The 20,062-nt window shown below is 40.5% G+C and overlaps 1 protein-coding gene across 3 annotated transcripts in view; it reads left to right on the forward strand.

Moving 5' to 3' along the window:
- Positions 1 to 20,062, forward strand: part of RB1CC1 (RB1 inducible coiled-coil 1) — a 191,624-nt gene that overhangs the window by 74,572 nt on the left and 96,990 nt on the right. For all 3 annotated transcript variants that reach the window (XM_054018330.1, XM_054018331.1, XM_054018332.1), the window contains 5 exons: positions 2,976 to 3,146; positions 14,151 to 14,335; positions 15,277 to 15,463; positions 15,555 to 15,636; positions 17,163 to 17,224. In XM_054018330.1, the coding sequence (XP_053874305.1) occupies positions 2,976 to 3,146; positions 14,151 to 14,335; positions 15,277 to 15,463; positions 15,555 to 15,636; positions 17,163 to 17,224 (687 nt within the window). The remainder of the gene's footprint in view (positions 1 to 2,975; positions 3,147 to 14,150; positions 14,336 to 15,276; positions 15,464 to 15,554; positions 15,637 to 17,162; positions 17,225 to 20,062) is intronic.

Below are 20,062 nucleotides of genomic sequence, written 5' to 3' on the forward strand. Positions count from 1 at the left end.
GTTGGCATCAGACTCGAATAATAAAAATGAACACGCATCAGTCTGCACTGCTTTGGATTGTTATCGAGCAGAACCTGTCATCAGCATGGACGTATTTTCCTCTGGAATGGTGGTTGAAGCATGAAGGGACATATGAATCTTTAGCATAACTGGCACGTAAATATTTTGCAACACCGGCTACAACAGTGCCATGAGAACGCCTGTTCTAACTTTTAGATGACGTTGTAAACAAGAAGCAGGCAGCATTATCTCCTGCAAATATAAACAAACTTGTTTGTCTGAGCAATTGGCCAAATAAGAAGTAGGACTAAGTGGACATGCAGGGTCTAAAATTTTACGTTGTTTTATTTTTGAATGCAGTTTTTTTTACATAATTCTACATTTGAAAGTTCAAGTTTCGTGGTAAAGAGATTCACCTAAAACAAGTACTTTAGTGCGATTGAAAAATACTATTTCTTTTGGTTTTTTTTGCAGTGCAAATACTTGTAATCAAAAATAAATGTAAAGGAGCACTGTACACTTTGTATTGTAATTGAAATCAGTATATTTAAAAATGTAGAAAACATCCAAAAATATTTAAATAAATGGTATTCTATTATTGTTTAACAGTGTGATTAATCATGATTAATTTTTTAACCGCTTGACAGGCCTAATATCTAAATACATATTCTGTGGCAGAATGCTTATTTGGTATTATGTTTATCCTGAGATGACATTTTGACATGTAAAACTGGAATAGGCTAGCATTAACTTATTGATTTTTTTTTTTCACTTGCTATTTAGAAATGTGAACCTGCAACTGATTTATGATGGCATTTCTTGCTAATCTCCTTTATGGAATTCTTCCTGTTGTTCGAATTCTTTGTAGAGCAGTGGTTTCCAAGCTCTGGTCTGTGACCATTGGTGATCCAGGGAGAACTAGTATATGCTGCATGGTGTTGGCTCCTTGCTTCTAACTGCTTCTATAGACATCCAGACTCTTAATGCAAAAAGTGTAGCTTCTTGTAAAAGCAGTTGGCAACAAGGAGCTAATGTAGTTGCTTCTATTAGGGCTGCTGCTATGTAATCAGGAGGGGGTGGGAAAGAAATTACAATAGACAGAAATTGCTATCTACCAATGAAGGAGGAGCCAGATCCTGCAAATGGGACTAGAGTCAAAGGCAGCAGGAGAAGGTGGGCAGAGAGGAGATCAGACAGCAGGGTAGTATGTGCAGAAGAGTGAAATGAGAGAAACAGAGATCCTTTTTGTTCCAAAAGGTCAAAAACAAACTGCATTAGTTAAAAATAATGTACTTCCCTAATATTACTTTTTCATGTAAACAACTGTTCTAGTTGCGACAAGGACGATATATAGTCATGAATGGGATTGTAATTGGGAGGAGGATCCAGTTGACGACTCTATTAAGAGTTCGTCCAGTATTTGAAAATCTTTGAGAACCCTTAGTACAAATAGTTCATTTAGAAAGACATAGCAAGGTAGGTCAGTTTTAAAACTGCCTTTCATGACGTCTCAAAAAGCTTTTAAATAAATCCTGAAATATTGTATCATTTGAAATGTGTTGTGGCTATTTAATTTCAGTTGTTTTGCACTAATATTTTCTTCTGGAAATTCAGGCTAATTCTATTTTTTTTTCCAAGTTCAATCACTTTCCAACTTGCTTTGTTTTTCCCACTTTCCTTTTTATTATTATTTTATTTTGGAGTAAAGAGGAACTCTAGTACCTCTTTAAGTTGTAGTATCCCTCCTTCAAAGTTTCACATTTTTACATCCCACAACATTTGCAGCAATACTGGCATTTGCTACAGTATCTTACGTCCCAGATTATGTACTCCTGGCTTTTATGTAGGCATTTTCTTCAGGTAGGCATTCACTCATGTATATGGTATCATAGACTTCAGGGTGAGCTTTCTCATGTGACTAAATGTTAGAGTAGTTCCCTAAAGATAATTTTTACTGAACTCTCTTGCAACACTAGGTTTGCAGTAGCTGTTTTAGATGAATTGTTATGTCACACTACCCAACGGTGACATGCTCTATGCTCTTCATTAGTTTATTCAGATCTGTGTTCCATTGAAACAGTAATTTCTGAAGAATTTGTATTGAAAGGCTCTCCTTTTTTTCCACTAATTTTGAAGTTAAATTGGAGGAATAACTCCAAAGCCCTGTAGATGTTACTCTTACTCTTTTAACATCTGTTGGTGATAGTGGGCTTGTAAGGGTGGATGAGTCAAACTTTTCCTCCAGCAAAAAATTTGTGACTAGTTTAAATTTAGTAAAAGTTTTAAATGTAATCAGAGCTGGTACAGATCTGTAACATCCTCAATTATTTGTTTGTGAATAGATCTGCCTATTTTATGAAGAGCTGTCACTTTAGTTTTCTATTTTTTAAAAATTAATCACTATTCCATTTTCAAGGACCTGGATTGCATAGTCCTAATAGTTCCCAAATTATTTCTAATTTTATGCCACAAGTAAGAACAAAGACTAAATTGTAAAATAACAATAACAACAACAAAATAGAATATGTGGGCTACAGAAGAAACTCCCAATGAAAAACTAAATCAAAAGTTAAGGAACTGTGGGTACATCTGCACAGTAAGCAGCAGCCTGCTGTAGTGAGTCTGAGTCTGGGTCCACAGGCTCAGGCTCCTACTATGGCACTAAAACTAGCTGTTGGGGCTCCTGTTGGAGCTTGGGCTCTGAAGCCCACCTCTTCTCTAGGCTTCAGTGTAGACATACCCTAAGAGAGCAAAATAATTTGGATGAATTTTGATATTTTGTTTTCTCTGTAACATATTAATTTCATTTTTTTATTTTAATTTATTTTTTTTGCTCTGCACCAATCATTCAACGTCAGTGTTGTCATCGTCTCTTTATTAATGAGTTGAAATCTGTTTATACAGTGTGAAGTATGTTTTTTAAAAGCGACTAAATATATGTATAATTACAGTCTCTCTTTTCTTCCATCTTTTAGCTTGATCCAAAGATCATTCAGCCCTTTTTGGTAGAATGTCGACAAACTATTGCCAAACTAGATAATCAGAACATGAAGGCGATTAAAGGGCTTGAGGACAGGCTTTATGCATTGGACCAGATGATAGCTAGCTGCAGCAGACTAGTAAATGAACAAAAAGACCTTGCTCAGGTAATTTTTTTTTTCTTGGGGTGGGGGAAATAGATGAATGTAGCACAATATTCTAATAAAACAATTAAACATAGCTCTTTATGTGAAACAATTTCCAACACATTTAACTTTATGTACAAGAATATTACAAAAACATGGCAGCTGTGGTTTTATTAGGGTAGAAGGTGCATTTTCCTTATGATTCTTATTTTTTGGTTACTTCTCACGTTCTAGAAATTAACCTTTGGGCTGAAATGTCTTCTCCTTATTTTCAGTCCATAAGGGCAAATTTGGTAATTTCATTTGGTAATTTTAAGTTATCACAGAAGTAGACACAGTACTGGGTCACTCATTCAAAAAATTTAAGGATTTTTGTTGTTTTAAAACATCGGCTGTGGTGGTTTACTCTATAGAGTAAAACAAATGAAACTGTAAACCCTAGATATAAAACAGTGGTCAAATGCACAGAGAACATCCAAAATTACAGTTCTCACTGTAACTGTAGCTCTGACAAACTGCATAGTAATATAAAATACCACATGTGGTCACGTTAAAATTGCTCTGGAACCATAATTCAGAATGTCCTCACATTTTTGTATTTAAATTTTCAACTATTTTGATTATCATTTTTTGCATCAAACATTCCCAAATCCTGGGTAAATTACAAATATATTGAATGAAGTAGAGAATATTGTCCCCTCTGTTTCCATCAAGGTTATTTTCCTGTTTGTCTGAGCATTTTGGTATGACTTGGACATGTAAGATGCTAAACGCAAAATCAACCCTGAGCATGAAGAAGTTAGTGTAAATTATCAAAGGGAAGCAAAGAGGCACAAGCAGAAGGCGGCTTTGGCCAGCAGAGATAAGGAAAATAAGCAGGAGGGTGTTTTTAAAAAAAAATATATTAGGAACAAAATGAATCCTGAAAATGGTATTGGTTCATTTCTAGATGGAAATGGCAGAATTATCAATAGTAATGCAGGAAAGGCAGAAATGTTCAATGAATATTCTTTATTGGAGGGGGAAAAATAAATTATGTAGTCTCATTATATGGTGACGATAACACTCTTTCCATTCCGCTAGTATCTCTGTAAGATGTCAGACAGAAGCTACTAAAGTTAAATGTTTTTAAAGCAACAGATCCAGATGACTTGCATGCAAGAGTTTTAAAGAACTGGCTGAGGAGCTCACTGGATCATTAATGTTGATTTTTAATAAGTCTTGAAGAACTGGGCAAGTTCCAGAAGACTGGAAGAAAGTTAATGTGCCAATTCTTAAAAAGGTAGATGGGATGGCCCCGATAATTATAGGCCTGTCAGCCTGACATGGATCCTAGGCTAGATAATGGCTGATACAGGACTTATTTAAGAATGAAAGGAGTGTAATGTAATTTAATATAAATGAATATGGGTTATAGAAAATAGGCCATGTGAAACTAACTTCATATCTTTTTTTTATGAGACTACGTTTGGTTGATAAAAGGCAATAATGTTGATGTAATAGACTTCTGTAAAACGTTTGACTTGGTAGGGCAGAGCATGTTGATTAAAAAACTAGAACAATATGAAATTAACATGGCACACGTTAAATTGATTAAAAACTGGATAGGTCTCAAAATGTAACTGTAAATGGGGAATTGTCATACAATTAGTGTGTTTCCGGTGTGGTCCTGCAGGGATCAGTTCTTGGCCCTATGCTATGTAATAATTTTATCAGTGAAGAAAACATAAAATCATCATTGTTTGCAGATGACACAAATTGGGGAGTGGTAAATGATGAAAACGACAGTACACTGATTCAGAGCGATTTGGATCGGTTGGTAAAAATGGGTGCAAACAAACAATATGCATTTTAATATGGCTACATGTAAATATTATATCAAAGAGTAAACAATGTGGGCCATACTTAGGGGATGAGGGACTCTATCCTGAGAACCAATGACTCTGAGAAAGATTTGGTGGTCATGGTAAATAATCTGCTGAACATGAGCCTCACAGTGTGGTGCTGTGGCAAAAAAGGATAATGTGATCCTGGGATGCATAAACAGGAGAATTTTGAGTAGGAGTAGAGAGGTTATGTTACCTCTGTATTTGGCACTGGTGGGACCGCTGCTGGAATACTGTGTCCATTTCTGGTCCCTCACAATTCAAGAAGGAGGTTGATAAATTGGAGAGGGTTCAGAGAGGAGCAACAATAATGATTAAATGATTGAAAATATGCTTTATAGTGAGATACTCAAAGAGCTCAGTCTGTTTAGTTTAACAAAGAGAAAGTTAAGGGTGACTTGATTAATCGGTAAGTATCTGCATAGGGAACAAATATTTGATAATGGGCTCTTCAGTCTGGGAGAGAAAGGTATAACATGATCCAGTGGCAAGTTGAAACTAGATAAATTCAGACTGGAAATAACTAAGATGTAAATTTTCAATGGTGAGAGTAACTATTGGAATAATTTACCAAGGGTGTGGTGGATTCTCCTATCCAGGTTGGATTCTTTTCTAAAAGATACGCTGTGGGAATTATTTTGGGGAAGTTCTGTGGCCTGTGTTATACAGGAGATCAGATGAGAGGATGAAAATGGTCCCTTCTGGCCTTGGAATCTATGAATCTATAAACAATATTTGGGGTCCCAGTCCTTGCTTCTGAAAGACATTAGCTTTCTGATTTCATTTATGGAATAGTACACATCTTATTCTTCCTTTTCAGAATGTGTGCAAAAATGAAACTGCTTACTATTTGAGATAACGAAGGAGAAATGGTTAGAATTTGGAGGAATATAATGATGTTTGAAATTTGCCACTGTAGCAACATATTTCCATTCTTAAACCTGCAATTAATGTTCTGCAGAAACTGGTTTGATATAAATGTTTTGATATTTTTTGATCTTTGGTGTGAGTGACCATTTGTCTCTAAGTCCAGCTTGCCTGGATGGCAAGATAGACTGGAATCTCTGTGATTCTGAAGTAAGATTGTTATAGTGCTTTAGGAGTACACATTTGTTACTGGGTTAGTGAAGTCTAATTATAGAGCATACCACCAGTTTGGGGTGTCTACCTGGCTTTTTGACATTCTGCTCTGAAGTTGGCATTTACAGTCATTAGCCACTCCAGACAGCGTGACAATGTTCCACCTTGTATTTAGCTGTGACACTGAATAAATTTCCCAGAAGAAGAGCTCTGTGTAAGTTTGAAAGCTTGTCTGTCTTACCAACAGAATTTGGTCTAATAAAAGATATTCTTCTTCGAGTGCTTGCTCATGTCGATTCCAATTAGGTGTGTGCGCGCTGCATGTACAGTCGTCGGAAGGTTTTTCCCCTAGCAGCATCCATTGGGTTGGCTATGGAACACCCTGGAGTGGCGCCTTCATGGTGCCTGGAGGGGCACCTTCATGGCGGTGAATATAGGTCCCTGTTGACCTGCTGCCTCTTCAGTTCTTACCGCCAGTGATAGTCATTGGAACTGCAGTCACTTGCTCTTGCAAGTGTTTCCCCTAGTTTTGTAGTCTCATAGCTTAGTTTTGTAAATAGTTGAAGTTTAGTGTTCAGTTGTTAGTTTTAGTAGGAGTGGGGGCTTTTCCCCCCCCAGATTCCCTTTCCTCCTTTTCCTCCTGTGGAACCTGCCATAAGCTCATGCCAACAGGCAACCCCCACAACTCTTGTCTCAAGTGTCTGGGGGAGGTGCACCAAACAGAATGGTGCAAGATTTGCAAAGGGTTCTGCTCGAGGACGAAGAAAGAGCAGGACTTCAGGCTGAAACAGATCCTGATGGAATCTAGCACCGAGCAGGATCCGGCACCAAGCACCAGCCTCTGGTCGTCGCTTCCCAGCATCGAAGCCAGTGGAGGCAGTGCAGCACTGCTCACACTCCCCAGTGCTGCATAAGAGGCACAGGAAAACAGAATGGGATACTCTCCCATACCAAAAGCTGCCGGATCAGCCAGTGGTGCCTGAGTACGTCCAGCACCCAGCGCCGACAACACAGGAGTCAGCCCCGTTGACCTCAGCCCCGAGGAGGACCGTTGAGTGGATTCTGCTCAGCACAGGTGCCCGGTGCAGGAGCTGGAACTCCCTTCCACCCTGGACACTTTCGAGGCTGCAGTCCACTGCCAGCTGGGATAGACTTCTGGCGTTGCAATGCAGGGCGATGTCTAGAGGCAAGCCTGCACTGATGTGGAGGTCACTGCTCCCCATGGCACTGGCCATGTGGCACTGTTCCCCAGCACTGCCCCGCTTGGAACCGCTTCACGCTCCAGATCCACATCATCTGACTCAGAGGCAGAGTCCTGTTATTCAACTCATAGTTGGTGCCAGTGGGACCGCAACAGAAGGCAGGACATGGGAGTAGTGTCAGGGCAAGTGCAGTGGCAGGTGCCCGCATGGTGGCACTTTTAGACACCGAGGGCTTACCACCAGACCGAAGGCACTCGCTCCAAAGGTTCCCACTCCGTGGTGTCAGAACCACGAGTGCCCCTGCCAGCCACAAGTTGTCCCACCTCTTGGGGCTCCACAATGACATCAATACAGGCTATGCAGCCATGTCCAGATCCCAAGCCTGCCACCGGTGCTGAACTTGAGATTGGCACCGAGGAGCATGGTACAGAGCAGGATATACCCAGAGAGGGCCAGGAATGCCCGGTGCCTCCTCTGGCCTCATCATCGTCCTCCCCGGATAAAACAGTGGTGGGGACTTCCTCCTCTGGGCCACTCCCTATTGACAGTGGAGTGCACCAGGACCTGCTGCACAGAGCCTGCATATTGGCTCACAATATGGGGCTGTAGGCCGAGGAGGTAGTCGAATCGGAAGACCCGATGGTTGACATTATGGCCCCAGAGGGGCCATCAAGGGTGGCATTGCCCCACGTCAAAACTAAAACTCTGTGGCAAACCCCTGCCTGCATTCCCCCAACAGCGAAGGGGGGAGAGAGAAAATACTTTGTCCCCTCTAAGGGGCACGAGTACTTGTTTACTCACCTGGAGCCCTGCTCGTTGGTGGTGGCCGCGGAGAATGAGAGAGAAACAGGGGCACTAGGAACTGACCCCAAAAGACTCCAAAAAGCTGGACTTCTTCAGCTGGAAGGTCTGCTCAACCTGGGGGCTCCAGCTCAGGATTGCCAACCAACAGGAAATCCTGCGAAGGTACAATTTCAACTCATGGAACACAGTGTTGAAATTCAAAGAACTGGTACCTACTGAATCCAGGCAACCACAAAATTTCTTTCATTATAACCAAAGACCCTTTTGATGGAGATGCAGAAGTAAAACAATTTCTTAAACTGAAATTGAAAGGTGAGACCATAAACTTGTATGTTACCTTGCTTCAACACTCATCTGTTAAATTTTAAAAAGGGTGAGATTTACCATAGAATGACAGAGCCACCAAAGTACCCTCTACACCACTTAAAACCTACACTGGTTCTGTGCATGCACATAGGGAGTGCACGCATTGTCTGCATAGGGAGATGGGACATTTCTTGTATAGCCTTTAACCAGTTTTGCCATTGCTTGACTAACCAAGAAGACATGCAGAGTGTTGTATTGATGAGACGGTGTCTAGCCCCACAAAGGTTAATGTGTTTTTTTGTTTTTGTTTTTTTTAAACGTATTTATTGTTAAAACATTAAACAAGTGTGGTCTCGAGTTTTGTGTCAAGTTATAACTGGCCTCCTCCCATTTGAATGACCACCTTTACAAATATTCTTAATGATTTATTACGTGCACAGAAAGAAGAAAAACAGTGAGAGCATTTGAAATGGAAAAAAGTTAATAAGGCTACATGTTAACAGTTTTGCTTATTCGCTTTCTCTTCAGGTATATATGGTCTTCTTACTGTTATTACTAAATTACTAAAGATTGTATTTGTTGTCTTTTGGAGGAAAACAGAAAATTTGTTTGACAAAAGATTGTCTTGAGCTGCTATTGTTCAGTTCTTTTTCCTTTGGGATACCAAAACAGACAAACAAAAAACAACTTACACAATGTGGGGAAAAGTGCAGCTTCTGTGTCTGATACTTTCTCATTTGCAACCTAGTTGCTGTGAAATTGTAGGAAAAGCACATGGTCTTTGAGACTTGGCATCCTTTCATCAGCAGTGGGCTGTCAAAGGCATTGCTTTCAGCTTGATGTTTTCATTATAGTCTTCAGTATTGCCAGGAAAGGATTTGTCTTTGCCAGTTAAGTTAATAAAATTCTTATTACACAGAAGGCAAAAAGAGGAAAGTGAGAATGGAGAAATATCAGAGGGGTAGCCGTGTTACTTTGTATCCACAAAAATAACAAGGTGGCACCTTGAAGACTAACTGATTTATTTGGGCATAAGCTTTCATGGTAAAAAACCCACTTCTTCAGATGCATGGAGTGAAAATTAAACTGCTGAGCTACAATTCATTTGCAAACTTAACGCCATCAATTTGGGCTTGAATAAAGACTGGAAGTGGCTGGCTCACTACAAAAGCAATTTTCCCTCTAGGTATTGACACCTCTTCATCAATTAATGGGAGTGGACCACATCCACCCTGTCTGAATTGGCCTTCAATATTGGTTCTCCATTTGTAAGGTAACTCCCTTCTCTTCATGTGCCAATATATATTTATGCCTGTATCTGTAATTTTCACTCCATGCATCTGCAGAATTGGGGTTTTTACCCATGAAAGCTTATGCCCAAATAAATCTGTTAATGGAGAAATAGGGAAAGGAAGGAAAAATGACTCGTATGAGAGAGGCAGAGATGGCAAGTACCTCATGTTCACATGACTGGTGGTATTAAAGATTCAGCTGAAGCTGGCAGGGCCTTTGATATCAACTGGTTACGTCTGGCTTGATTTGCACAGGGCATCTTGCAGGATCAGAATAACAGACGCAGTGGTACTGTGGTAGATAACAGTTCCCTCAAGCCATTGCGGGTACCAGTGATTGTGATGATTAAGCTTGCTTTTTCCGGTCCACTTACTTTTTAGTGACCAGCAAATAAATAATATTCAAAAAGGGGAGGCAACCGAATCCAATTAAAAAGCTAACAATCAAAACATTGTTCTGCTGCTCTTTGACTTTAAACATTTCTTTCATTTCTGCCAACATGTAACTGTACTAAGAGTCTTGAAATCCTCTTATCATAGGATTTTTTTTTTTTAACTTAGAAATGCTGGTGCAAACTGGATTGTATACCTCTAAATTTGGCTTACTTTTATAAAGAATTATAATGTAACTGGTTCAGTTGCATAAAATAAGATACAGACGACTTCTGCACAGTGATCTGGAGCCAGAGAAACTTCTTGAGGAATGAGCAGTTCATATGAATACGCCTCTACTGGTGACTGTAAATGAGCCTCTGCTCACAAAACATTAGTCTAAAATACCAGGCGGATCAGACCAACAAGTAGGCTGAGGTCAGGGTATTGGGGAAAATGGAGTAACAGGAATAAGAGGACATGGGCAATTATTAGCAAGTCAGAACCAGTAATCACAGCTCTCTACTTATCTAGCCATTAACAGCACTTTTCTGTGTGCATTACAGAATAGGTGAGTTTTGAAAAAAAGTCTTGAAGGAGGATTTTGATTGGGAGCTTTTCCCACAGGTAAGGACTGGCATGGGAGAAGGTGTGAACTTGTTTGGCAGTTTCATGCTCTTTTGAGTTATACTCACAGGAATGGGTTATGTTAGTGCCTGGACAGTGTGCACTTGCCAGTCAACAAAATGACCAGTGCATTTTTCCTCCATTGTGGGAGGCAGGGCATACAGTTGCCAAGGCCTCTGTTGTAAAGCGGTAATAGTTGCCTTTGCGTAGGACCGAACACAGTGAAAGATGTGCCACCCAATTGTAGCCTTTACTGATTATGGTATTGAATAACACTGATGACCTCTTTAAACTCTAGTATTAGACAAAAGTCCAGTGGTGCTGGAACAGTTTTTGGAGTGGGGTGCTGAGCTGCACCCTCCCCTTAACCCTGTGTACACCCCTCACCACGTCCTAGAGCTGGGGCCGGTGACCAGGACCCCGACGCTGGCAGCGGAGCCCCTGGGGCCCGCAGCCAAGCGGGTCCTTGGGACGGCAGCAGAGACCCTGGGTGCGGGGCCGGCGGCTGAGTGGGGTAGCAGGGGCACGGGGCCAGCGGCCGGGATGTTGGGTGCAAAACCCGGGGTACTGCATCACCCTCTGCACCCCTATTTCCTGCACCTATGCAAAAGTCTGGTCTCCGTGGCTGGCTACTGTTGAGGGACAGGAAGAGATGACCTACAGCCATCAGCCTGACACCATTTACAATAAGTTACTCATACACCTACCAAAGCTTATTAATATACATGAGAGTTGAACTCCTGTCTGTCTTTGCAGTGTTACCCTGATATTATCCGGCGGCTTTTCATCTGATAGGCCAGTTGGCTAGTTCTCCTTTTAACTCATTAGCATTTACATCACCTTATCACCATAGTAACATGCAGTTAACTTAAGGAGGTCTTTAACATTTCTCCCCACCGGTCATCTTTTGGTGTCTACTGATCTGATGGGAAAATGTAGAATGTATATATTAGAGCTAATTAATATCAAGAAGTGAAAGAACACAGTTCATTTGTTAAGGATAATATGTTAAGCTTCAAAATATGAAACAATGCCTTTATTAATATATGATGACACCTAATTGCTCTATGAAGTACTGTTTTTAGAAATGACTCTGGTTAGCTTTTATACCTAAAGAAAAAAAACCCACCCTTTGCTTAAAACTTCTTCCATTGCTAAAATTAACTTTTCCCCGTTTATGCCAGTTGTTTAGTTTTTCTCTTCACTATGTTCAGATTTTGAACCTAGACTAGTGAGTTTCGTGTACTTGCTAATATATTAGTGTTTGGGTTGAAAATGCCATAAGGGAAATGATAAAATCTAAAAGATCTTTTATTGAAATTTCTGAAATCTATTAATATTAGGTCTTGGGAAATCATTTTTTCTCAGCCAATAATGGAAGAGGAAGAGAGCATAGTGATGTTGCAGTTGCTGTTTACTACTGCACTCTTCCAAGAGCAGCGAATAGCCATGGTAAAATAGCAGGGCAATTGAACGAGTCTTTAACATTTTGTAAACTATCTATTTTTAGCACATTGTGTTTTGTAGAAGTTACAAAATTGATGAAAGAGTACTAACTTGGAACAATTGTTAAGACTTATAGGAAACTTCAGTAATAAGTTCACTGTCACCTTTCGAGACAGTAACTTTTTAACCGTTTTGGTGGAGATTTTCAAAGAGGCAAATGTCAGGTAACTCCTACTGAATGTCAGTATATCTCTGTCATTTGTACCTTTGATCTGTTCCTCCTCTAGTCCTTCCCGCTCCAACACACCGTTTTGGAAATGGTAGGGACAATGACACAAAAGGTGTTTTTGTGTATTATGCCTTTTGAATTGTTGAATGTTTGAGTTTAAATGATTGACTGATTTGCAGTTGCCCGCCTGTTTCATGGTATGAACCTCAGGAAGCATATTACACCAATTCTGCAGAGGATTAATTTACTCTCTTTTTGGTTTGGGTGCAGTTCAGTGTGTTAACTTGGATTACTACAACTGTGCCTGGCTTGTGTCCTGACTACCTGAGAAAATACCTCTCCCTATGTGGCACCATGGCGATTAATCTTATCTGGCTTATTCAAACTAGTAGTACATAGATATAAATATAATAAGAAGTTGGTGGGAAAGTTGTAATACTGTTCAGTTCCCAAGACAGTGATGGGCACTCCTGTGTATTAAAAAAAATATATAGATATAGATAGTAGTGAAACGATATAAATAATATAAATAGTTTTAATGTTTCATGAAAAAAGTAAGTAATTTCTAGCTTTATTTCTGTGTGTGTGTGTGTGTGTGTGTATGTGTGTATATATATATATATATATATATAATTTGTGAAGTAAATGACATGCCAGATGCCTTATCAACAAATACAAGTAATACATGAAATGAAGCCAAAATGTTAGTTGGAGGTCAAAATAATATTAGACAGGAACTTGTCTTGGCTGCAATTTGATTCCCCGGTGGAAAATATTTTAATTATTTTTCATGTAGGAATCAGGTAATACAAGTATTCAAGCACAAGACAAAAGTAAACATTACTCTCTGGGTTAATATAATTTTAAAGAACATTTTTGAGCTATGAAAGCTCGGAATTATTATCTTTGCATGTATAGTTATGGTCAATAGGGGGCATTACATAATAAGAATATAAGAGTACTTTTACAGAAACATCAAAGCCAACTCTGTTGTGCAGAATCATTGAAATAAATCCATCTATGCTTAGCTGTTGTTTTATTTTTCATTTACTGTTTTTGTCAAACTGAGCATTATTTTTTTTACTATTTGAATTTTTAAAATGTGAATTATTGGCAGTATATTTTAAAAATATTGCCACTACATCAAATAGGTATGGAGGTGGTCCATTTTATTGAGAGTTGGAGAAGTGGTCCACAAGATGCTCTGTTATGATGCAGGCGATAAGAAGATAAAGTTGCCTGATTAAGGCAACTAGATAACTGGAATGATTTTAGCCTATAAAAATAGTTTTGTTGCAAGACTTGACAAAACAGTTTAAGATTTAAAAAGGACTAAAGGAACAGTTTTCCTCTTGATGTGTGAGAATATTCCATCTGCACTTCATTATATATATAGATTACTACAGTTCTAAGGACAAAATAAACTGCCCTGTATGCTGCTTTGCTTGCTGTGGGATGTAAAATTAGCCCATTTACAAAATAGCACCGGTCTTTGTTAATAATATTTAAATATACAGTGGTTCTTTTTTCTTTATTTGTTGATAGTAATTAATAGAATTTTATTTAAGGAATAAAACCCTGGAACAATACCACCTTGTTCAGTGATCACATCATGTCTCAGAGTGAGGCCAGGTAAGTTTGTTAAAGCTGTTTCACATCCTTACAGATGGAATGTGCTATGTAAATAAGTAAACAGTGACACTGATATAGAAGCAACTAACGGGCGAACGTTCTTCATTTTGTCACACAGATCCGCTTAACAAGCATTTCTCTTCTTATAGGGATTTTTGGCTAATCAGAAGAGAGCTGAGAACTTGAAAGATCCTTCTGTGCTACCTGATTTGTGTTTGAGTCATGCAAATCAACTGATGATTATGTTAACTAATCACAGGAAACTGTTAGATATTAAGCAGAAATGTACCACTGCCAAACAAGAGCTTGCAAATAATCTACAAGTCAGATTAAAGTAAGTGATGTCAGTTTTCTTTAAAGCTTTTTTTGGTTTATGTCACTGGAGTTTATCATATAAAGTGTCATATGAATAAATCTTAAATACAGTATTTACCAGATTAATTTTTTTCTGGATTAATACAGATAGATTGGGGGGGGAGGAGGGAAGAAATGTGGTGAAGATTGAAATTGCATATATTATATGATGTCTGTGATGTAAGTCAGGCACAGTAATATGGCATAGTATGTGTTTTTTGTACAATAGCTAAAACTATTTTTCTTGTACTTAATACAATCCAAATTGGTGAAAACGTTTCAAGGAATTGGCAGTAAATGGACAAAATGTCTCATGTGACCTGTGATAAGCAATTACGTAGGTTTTGGTGCTTTAAAAGCGGAGTAATGCTTTCAGAATACATGTTTTAAACAGAATAATTTTCCGCAGTTTGTGATGAGATAGAATAAGTTAAACTAGTTAGTAATTTGTCATTTATTTACAGCATGTTAATATAAAGATTTCATGCAATGACAGCCTAATTAAATGAAGGCATTGTTTAACATTTGCGGTATGAGACAGATGCTGTCCGGAACTAAATGGTGATTAGCGTAATCATATTCAGCCTTGCTCAATGGAAACTAAAGTGTCTTGCTCAGTCTGCAGCTGTCCTGTACGCTTCAGGGCATTGTCAGCATGAAAAATATGAATAAAAACAGTGTTTGGGAAGGATTGTTAGTGTCTTTTTCAGGAAATAGACATATTGTCCGCAACGTAAACAAAATAAATAGGTGACTGATCAACTGCTATCTTTTTAAAAGCAAAATGAGACTCTAAGGAAAAAATAATCCATGGTGTGAACTTAATTGTGATAAATGTGCATCAGTATAACATCCTTGAAACCTTGCTTTCCTTTTAAAAGTCTGATGATCTTGAAGCTACTGGTATATTTTACTCTGTAGATGGTGTTGCTTTGTGATGCTTCATGCGGACCAAGATGGAGAGAAACTGCAAGCCTTGTTTCGCCTTGTAACAGAGCTGCTAGAAAGAGTCAAGATTGTAGAGGCTCTCAGTACCGTTCCTCAAATGTACTGTTTAGCTGTTGTTGAGGTTGTAAGGAGAAAAATGTTTATAAAACACTACAGGGAGGTAAGCAAGTTAAATAATTTCAAGGTTTTACCTTTGTGTGATCATAGGAACTGACTTACCATGCTAACTGTATGTGTTTTCCCTTTTGTAGTGGGCTGTTGCTTTAATAAAAGATGGGAAACATCTATATGAAGCTGAAAAGGCAAAAAGGGAATCTTTTGGGAAATTGTTTAGTAAGTGTTTTCCTCTTCTGTAACTTAAATCACAACTACCATTTTAGTGCATTTCTGTAGTTTTCAAACAACGAACACTGTATACTTGAGCTGTCTTAACAGCAGAGTTTGGAGTACCCAGAGTGATGATATGTAGTATAAGTGATGTTCATGTGAATAGAAATAACTTTAAATTTGATATGTACAAAATATATACAAATACAAAATATATTATAAATTGAGTTATGTTTCTAAAGTGTGCCAACAAAGAAGTGTGCCAACAAATTAGTAAACCTTGCCATATATTTAATTCAAAATATTGTTAAAAATTTGCAGCTAATTTAAAATCTTTGTTTAAAAAACTTTAGTTATTTAACTTTTTTATTCTTTAATGCAATAGCTATTTTAAACTGATTTATACAAACTTCTATATTAATCTTGTTAAAGTAACTTTTTTGATGTTGCTGCTTAATATTTGTTCAGTGGCAGAACTTGTGCTGTGCTTTACAGAAACAGCAAAAAGTCCTTTCTTGAAGAGCATTTGGGCAAACACTTGAAATAACAGGCAAAAGAAGTAGAGAAAGGCAGGGCAAAGTTAAAAACAAAGAATTTGATTAATCTTATTTTTTTCTGTGAAGCTGGGCTGGCCTTACAGGTGGGCAATGTGGGTAACCACCCAGAGTGACATGGTTAGGGGCGGCTCTATGGTCAAGACACAAGGAGTGGGGCAGGCCTGGGGTGCAAGGCCGCGAAAGGGAGCTCGAGAAACTGTGGCACTGAGACAGTGGGTCCTGGGAGTGATGGGGGAGGGGAGCCTAGGGAGGCAGCAGGGGCCTGGGAGCGATGCAGGAGGGCAATTCAGGGAGGCAGCAGGGGCCTGAGGGATAATGGGGATGGGGGAGCCCAGGGAGGCAGCAGGGGACAATGGGGGGACGGAGCCCAGGGAGGCATCAGGGGCCGGGGGACAATGCGGGGGAGGGAGCCCAGGGAGGCAGCAGGGGAGATTGGGAGGATGAGTGGGGAGCCAGGGAGACAGCAAGGGCAATGCAGGAGATGGGTGGGGAGCCGGGGGAGACAGCGGGGGCCAGGGGTGCCAGAATACAAGTTCACCCAGGGCACCTTTTAACGCCAGCCCGTTGTGAAGCTTATTATTGATTTCTTTTGCCCTACTTATTAAATTCAAAGCAAACAAAGAGTAGTAAATAGTGTTGGATTAAAAAAGATTAACAGTAAAAAGGGATTTTGGAGGGAAACTTTGAAGAGGAGAGAAGATATTCGGAGATCTATAAAGAGCATGATTGGTTGGGTATGAGGGCCACCATGAAAAAAGAAAAAGGCTTGAATGGGCGACAGAATTCTGACATGCTTTTTCGTCTGAAATCCTGCAGGAATTTGACATTATCTGTCAAAGAATGCAAATGTGTAGTGAGCTGCCAGAGTTAGTGCAATACTTACATGTACAATAGATTGTTGTGTTCCATCTTTGTGGTGTGTTTGAATGTTGTGTGCATTACTGCTAAATAACCAAAGTTTGTTTCTTTGTACAGGGAAGTCTTTTTTAAGGAATCGTTTGTTTAGGGGCCTTGACTCTTGGCCTCCATCCTTTTGTGTATGTATTCCATGCTATATATTCTACTACAGTCAGAAACTTGAGGCTTTTAAATGCATTTGTATAATCATAGTTTCTGTAGGAAAATCAATATATGAATATTCACACATTAGTGTAGGCAAAGTTACTTTGCAAGTCTAGCAGTTAATAGGCTGCCTGGATTGGAACACTCATTTGCAAAGTTAAGCAAAAAAAAAAAAAAAAAATCAATTTTCAGATGTTTTAAACCAGGGGTGGGCAAATTTTTTGGCCCAAGGGCCACATCTGTGTGGGGAAATGCTATCAGGGCCATGAATGTAGGGCTGGGGGTTGTGGTACAGGAGGGAGTGTGGGAGGGGGTGATGTGTGCAGGAAGGGGCTAATGGCAAGGGGTTGGGGCAAAGGAAGGGTGTGGGGTGTATGAGGAGTCTCAGGGAAGAGGGTTGGGGTGCACGAGGGGGTGCACAGTGAGGGTGGGGGCTCAGGGCAGGAGGTTGGTGCAGGAGGGGTGCAGAGAGTGAGAAGGGGTTGGGGTGCAGGCAGAGGGCTCATGGCAGGGGGTTGGGATGCAGACGGGTGCAAGGCGCAGCAGGGGGCTCAGGGAGGGACTTGGGGGGCAGGAGGAGTGCAGGAGGGGGCTCAGGGCAGGGAGTTGGGGTGCAGGGTGCAGGAGGGGTTCGGGCCCCGGCCCGGTGCCGCTTACCTGGAGCAGCTCCGGGGTGGCAGTGACGCCTGCCCTGGCCCCTGCACTGCTCTGGGAAGTGGCCTCCACCACGTCTCTGCAGCCCCTGGGGAAGAGGGGGCAGAGAGCTCTGTGCGCTGCACTTGCCTGTCAGTACCTCCCCCGAAGCTCCCATTGGCTGCGGTTCCCCATTCCCGTCTAATGGGAGCTTCGGGGGAGATACCGACAGACAAGTGCAGGATGCAGAGCTCTCTGCCCACCCTCTCTCAGAGGCTGCAGGGACGTGGTGCCAGCCGCTTCTGGGAGCGGCGCGGGGCCCGCGATACCACGGGGGTGGCAATCCCACGGGCTGGATCCAAAGCCCTGAAGGGATAGATCTATCCCGCGGGCCATAGTTTGCCCATCCCGTTTTAAATTAAGTAATACCAATCTCTCAAATTAGGGAGGTTGGTTGATAGTACTTCTGAATTTTTGTTGTTGAATAGCACATTTTACACTGGTTTTGCACTGAGCCATGAGTTCAGAATACCTGTACTGTCTCTTGGCTATGAAGAGATATAAAAAATTAAGAATATAAGCTGTGTAATGGCACTTTGATTCAGAACTGTTCATGGATGGCAGTATGATACTAGGGGAAGTGTCAACTTGGTACTCTTCTTTTTAAAGTCAAGTTAAAATTTTGTGGGATTATAAATACAGATATTTTCAGTGAGGGGGGGAAAAAATGATTTAAGATTTTGAAGCCAGGAGAGATCAGTATGATCTACTCTGACCGGCATAATACTGCCATAGAATTTATTAGGTGATTAAAAGCAAGCAGAAGGTTCCCATATTTTTCACACATTCACTGGATGGTGGAATGGAATATATTCACCATCCTAAATTGTCTGAAGTGGCTAGCAAATATAACATAGACTCATAGACTCTAAGGTCAGAAGGGACCATTCTGATCATCTAGTCTGACCTCCCTCATGATGCGGGCCACAAAACCTGACCCACCCACTCCTGGAAGAATTCTCTCCCTTGACTTAGCTGTTGAACTCCCCAAATCATTATTTAAAGACTTCAAGTCGCTCAGAATCCTCCAGCAAGCGACCCCTGCCCCACGCTGCGGAGGAAGGCGAAAAACCTCCAGGGCCTCTGCCAATCTACCCTGGAGGAAAATACGTTCCCGACCCCAAATATGGCAATCAGCTGAACCCCAAGCATGCGGGCAAGATTCTCTAGCCAGACCTTCGGGAAAAGTTCTCTGTAGTAACTTTTAATATCCCATCATTGACCATTGACTAAAATCACTGTATCCCATCAAACCATCCCCTCCATAAACTTATCAAGCTTGATCTTAAAGCCAGAGAGGTCTTTCGCCCCCACTGTTTCCGTCGGAAAGGCTGTTCCAAAACTTCACCCCTCTGATGGTTAGAAACCTTCGTCTAATTTCAAGCCTAAACTTCCCGACGGCCAGTTTATATCCATTCGTTCTAGTGTCCACATTAGTACTGAGCTGAAATAATTCCTCTCCCTCCCTGATATTTATCCCTCTGATCTATTTAAAGAGAGCAATCACATCCCCCCTCAGCCTTCTTTTGGTTAAGGTAAACAAACCGAGCTCCTCGAGTCTCCTTTCATACGACAGGTTTTCCATTCCTTGGATCATCCTAGTGGCCCTTCTCTGTACCCGTTCCAGTTTGATTTCATCCTTTTTAAACATAGGAGACCAGAACTGTACACAGTACTCCAAATGAGGTCTCACCAGTGCCTTGTATAACGGAACCAGCACCTCTCTATCCCTACTAGAAATACCTCGCCTAATGCATCCCAAGACCGCATTAGCTTTTTTCATGGCCACGTCACATTGCCGACTCATAGTCATCCTGTGATCAACCAGGACTCCGAGGTCCTTCTCCTCTTCCGTTACTTCCAACCGATGCGTCCCCAGCTTATAACTAAAATTCTTGTTAGTTATCCCTAAATGCATAACCTTACACTTCTCACTATTAAATTTCATCTTATTACTATTACTCTAGTTTACAAGGTCATCCAAATCTCCCTGCAGGATATCCCGATCCTTCTCCGAATTAGCAATACCTCCCATCTTTGTGTCATCCGCAAACTTTATCAACCCACTCCTACATTTGGTTCCGAGGTCAGTAATGAATAGATTAAATAAAATCGGACCC

This window comes from Malaclemys terrapin, chromosome 2, assembly GCF_027887155.1.
Source record: "Malaclemys terrapin pileata isolate rMalTer1 chromosome 2, rMalTer1.hap1, whole genome shotgun sequence".
Lineage (NCBI taxonomy): Eukaryota > Metazoa > Chordata > Testudines > Emydidae > Malaclemys > Malaclemys terrapin.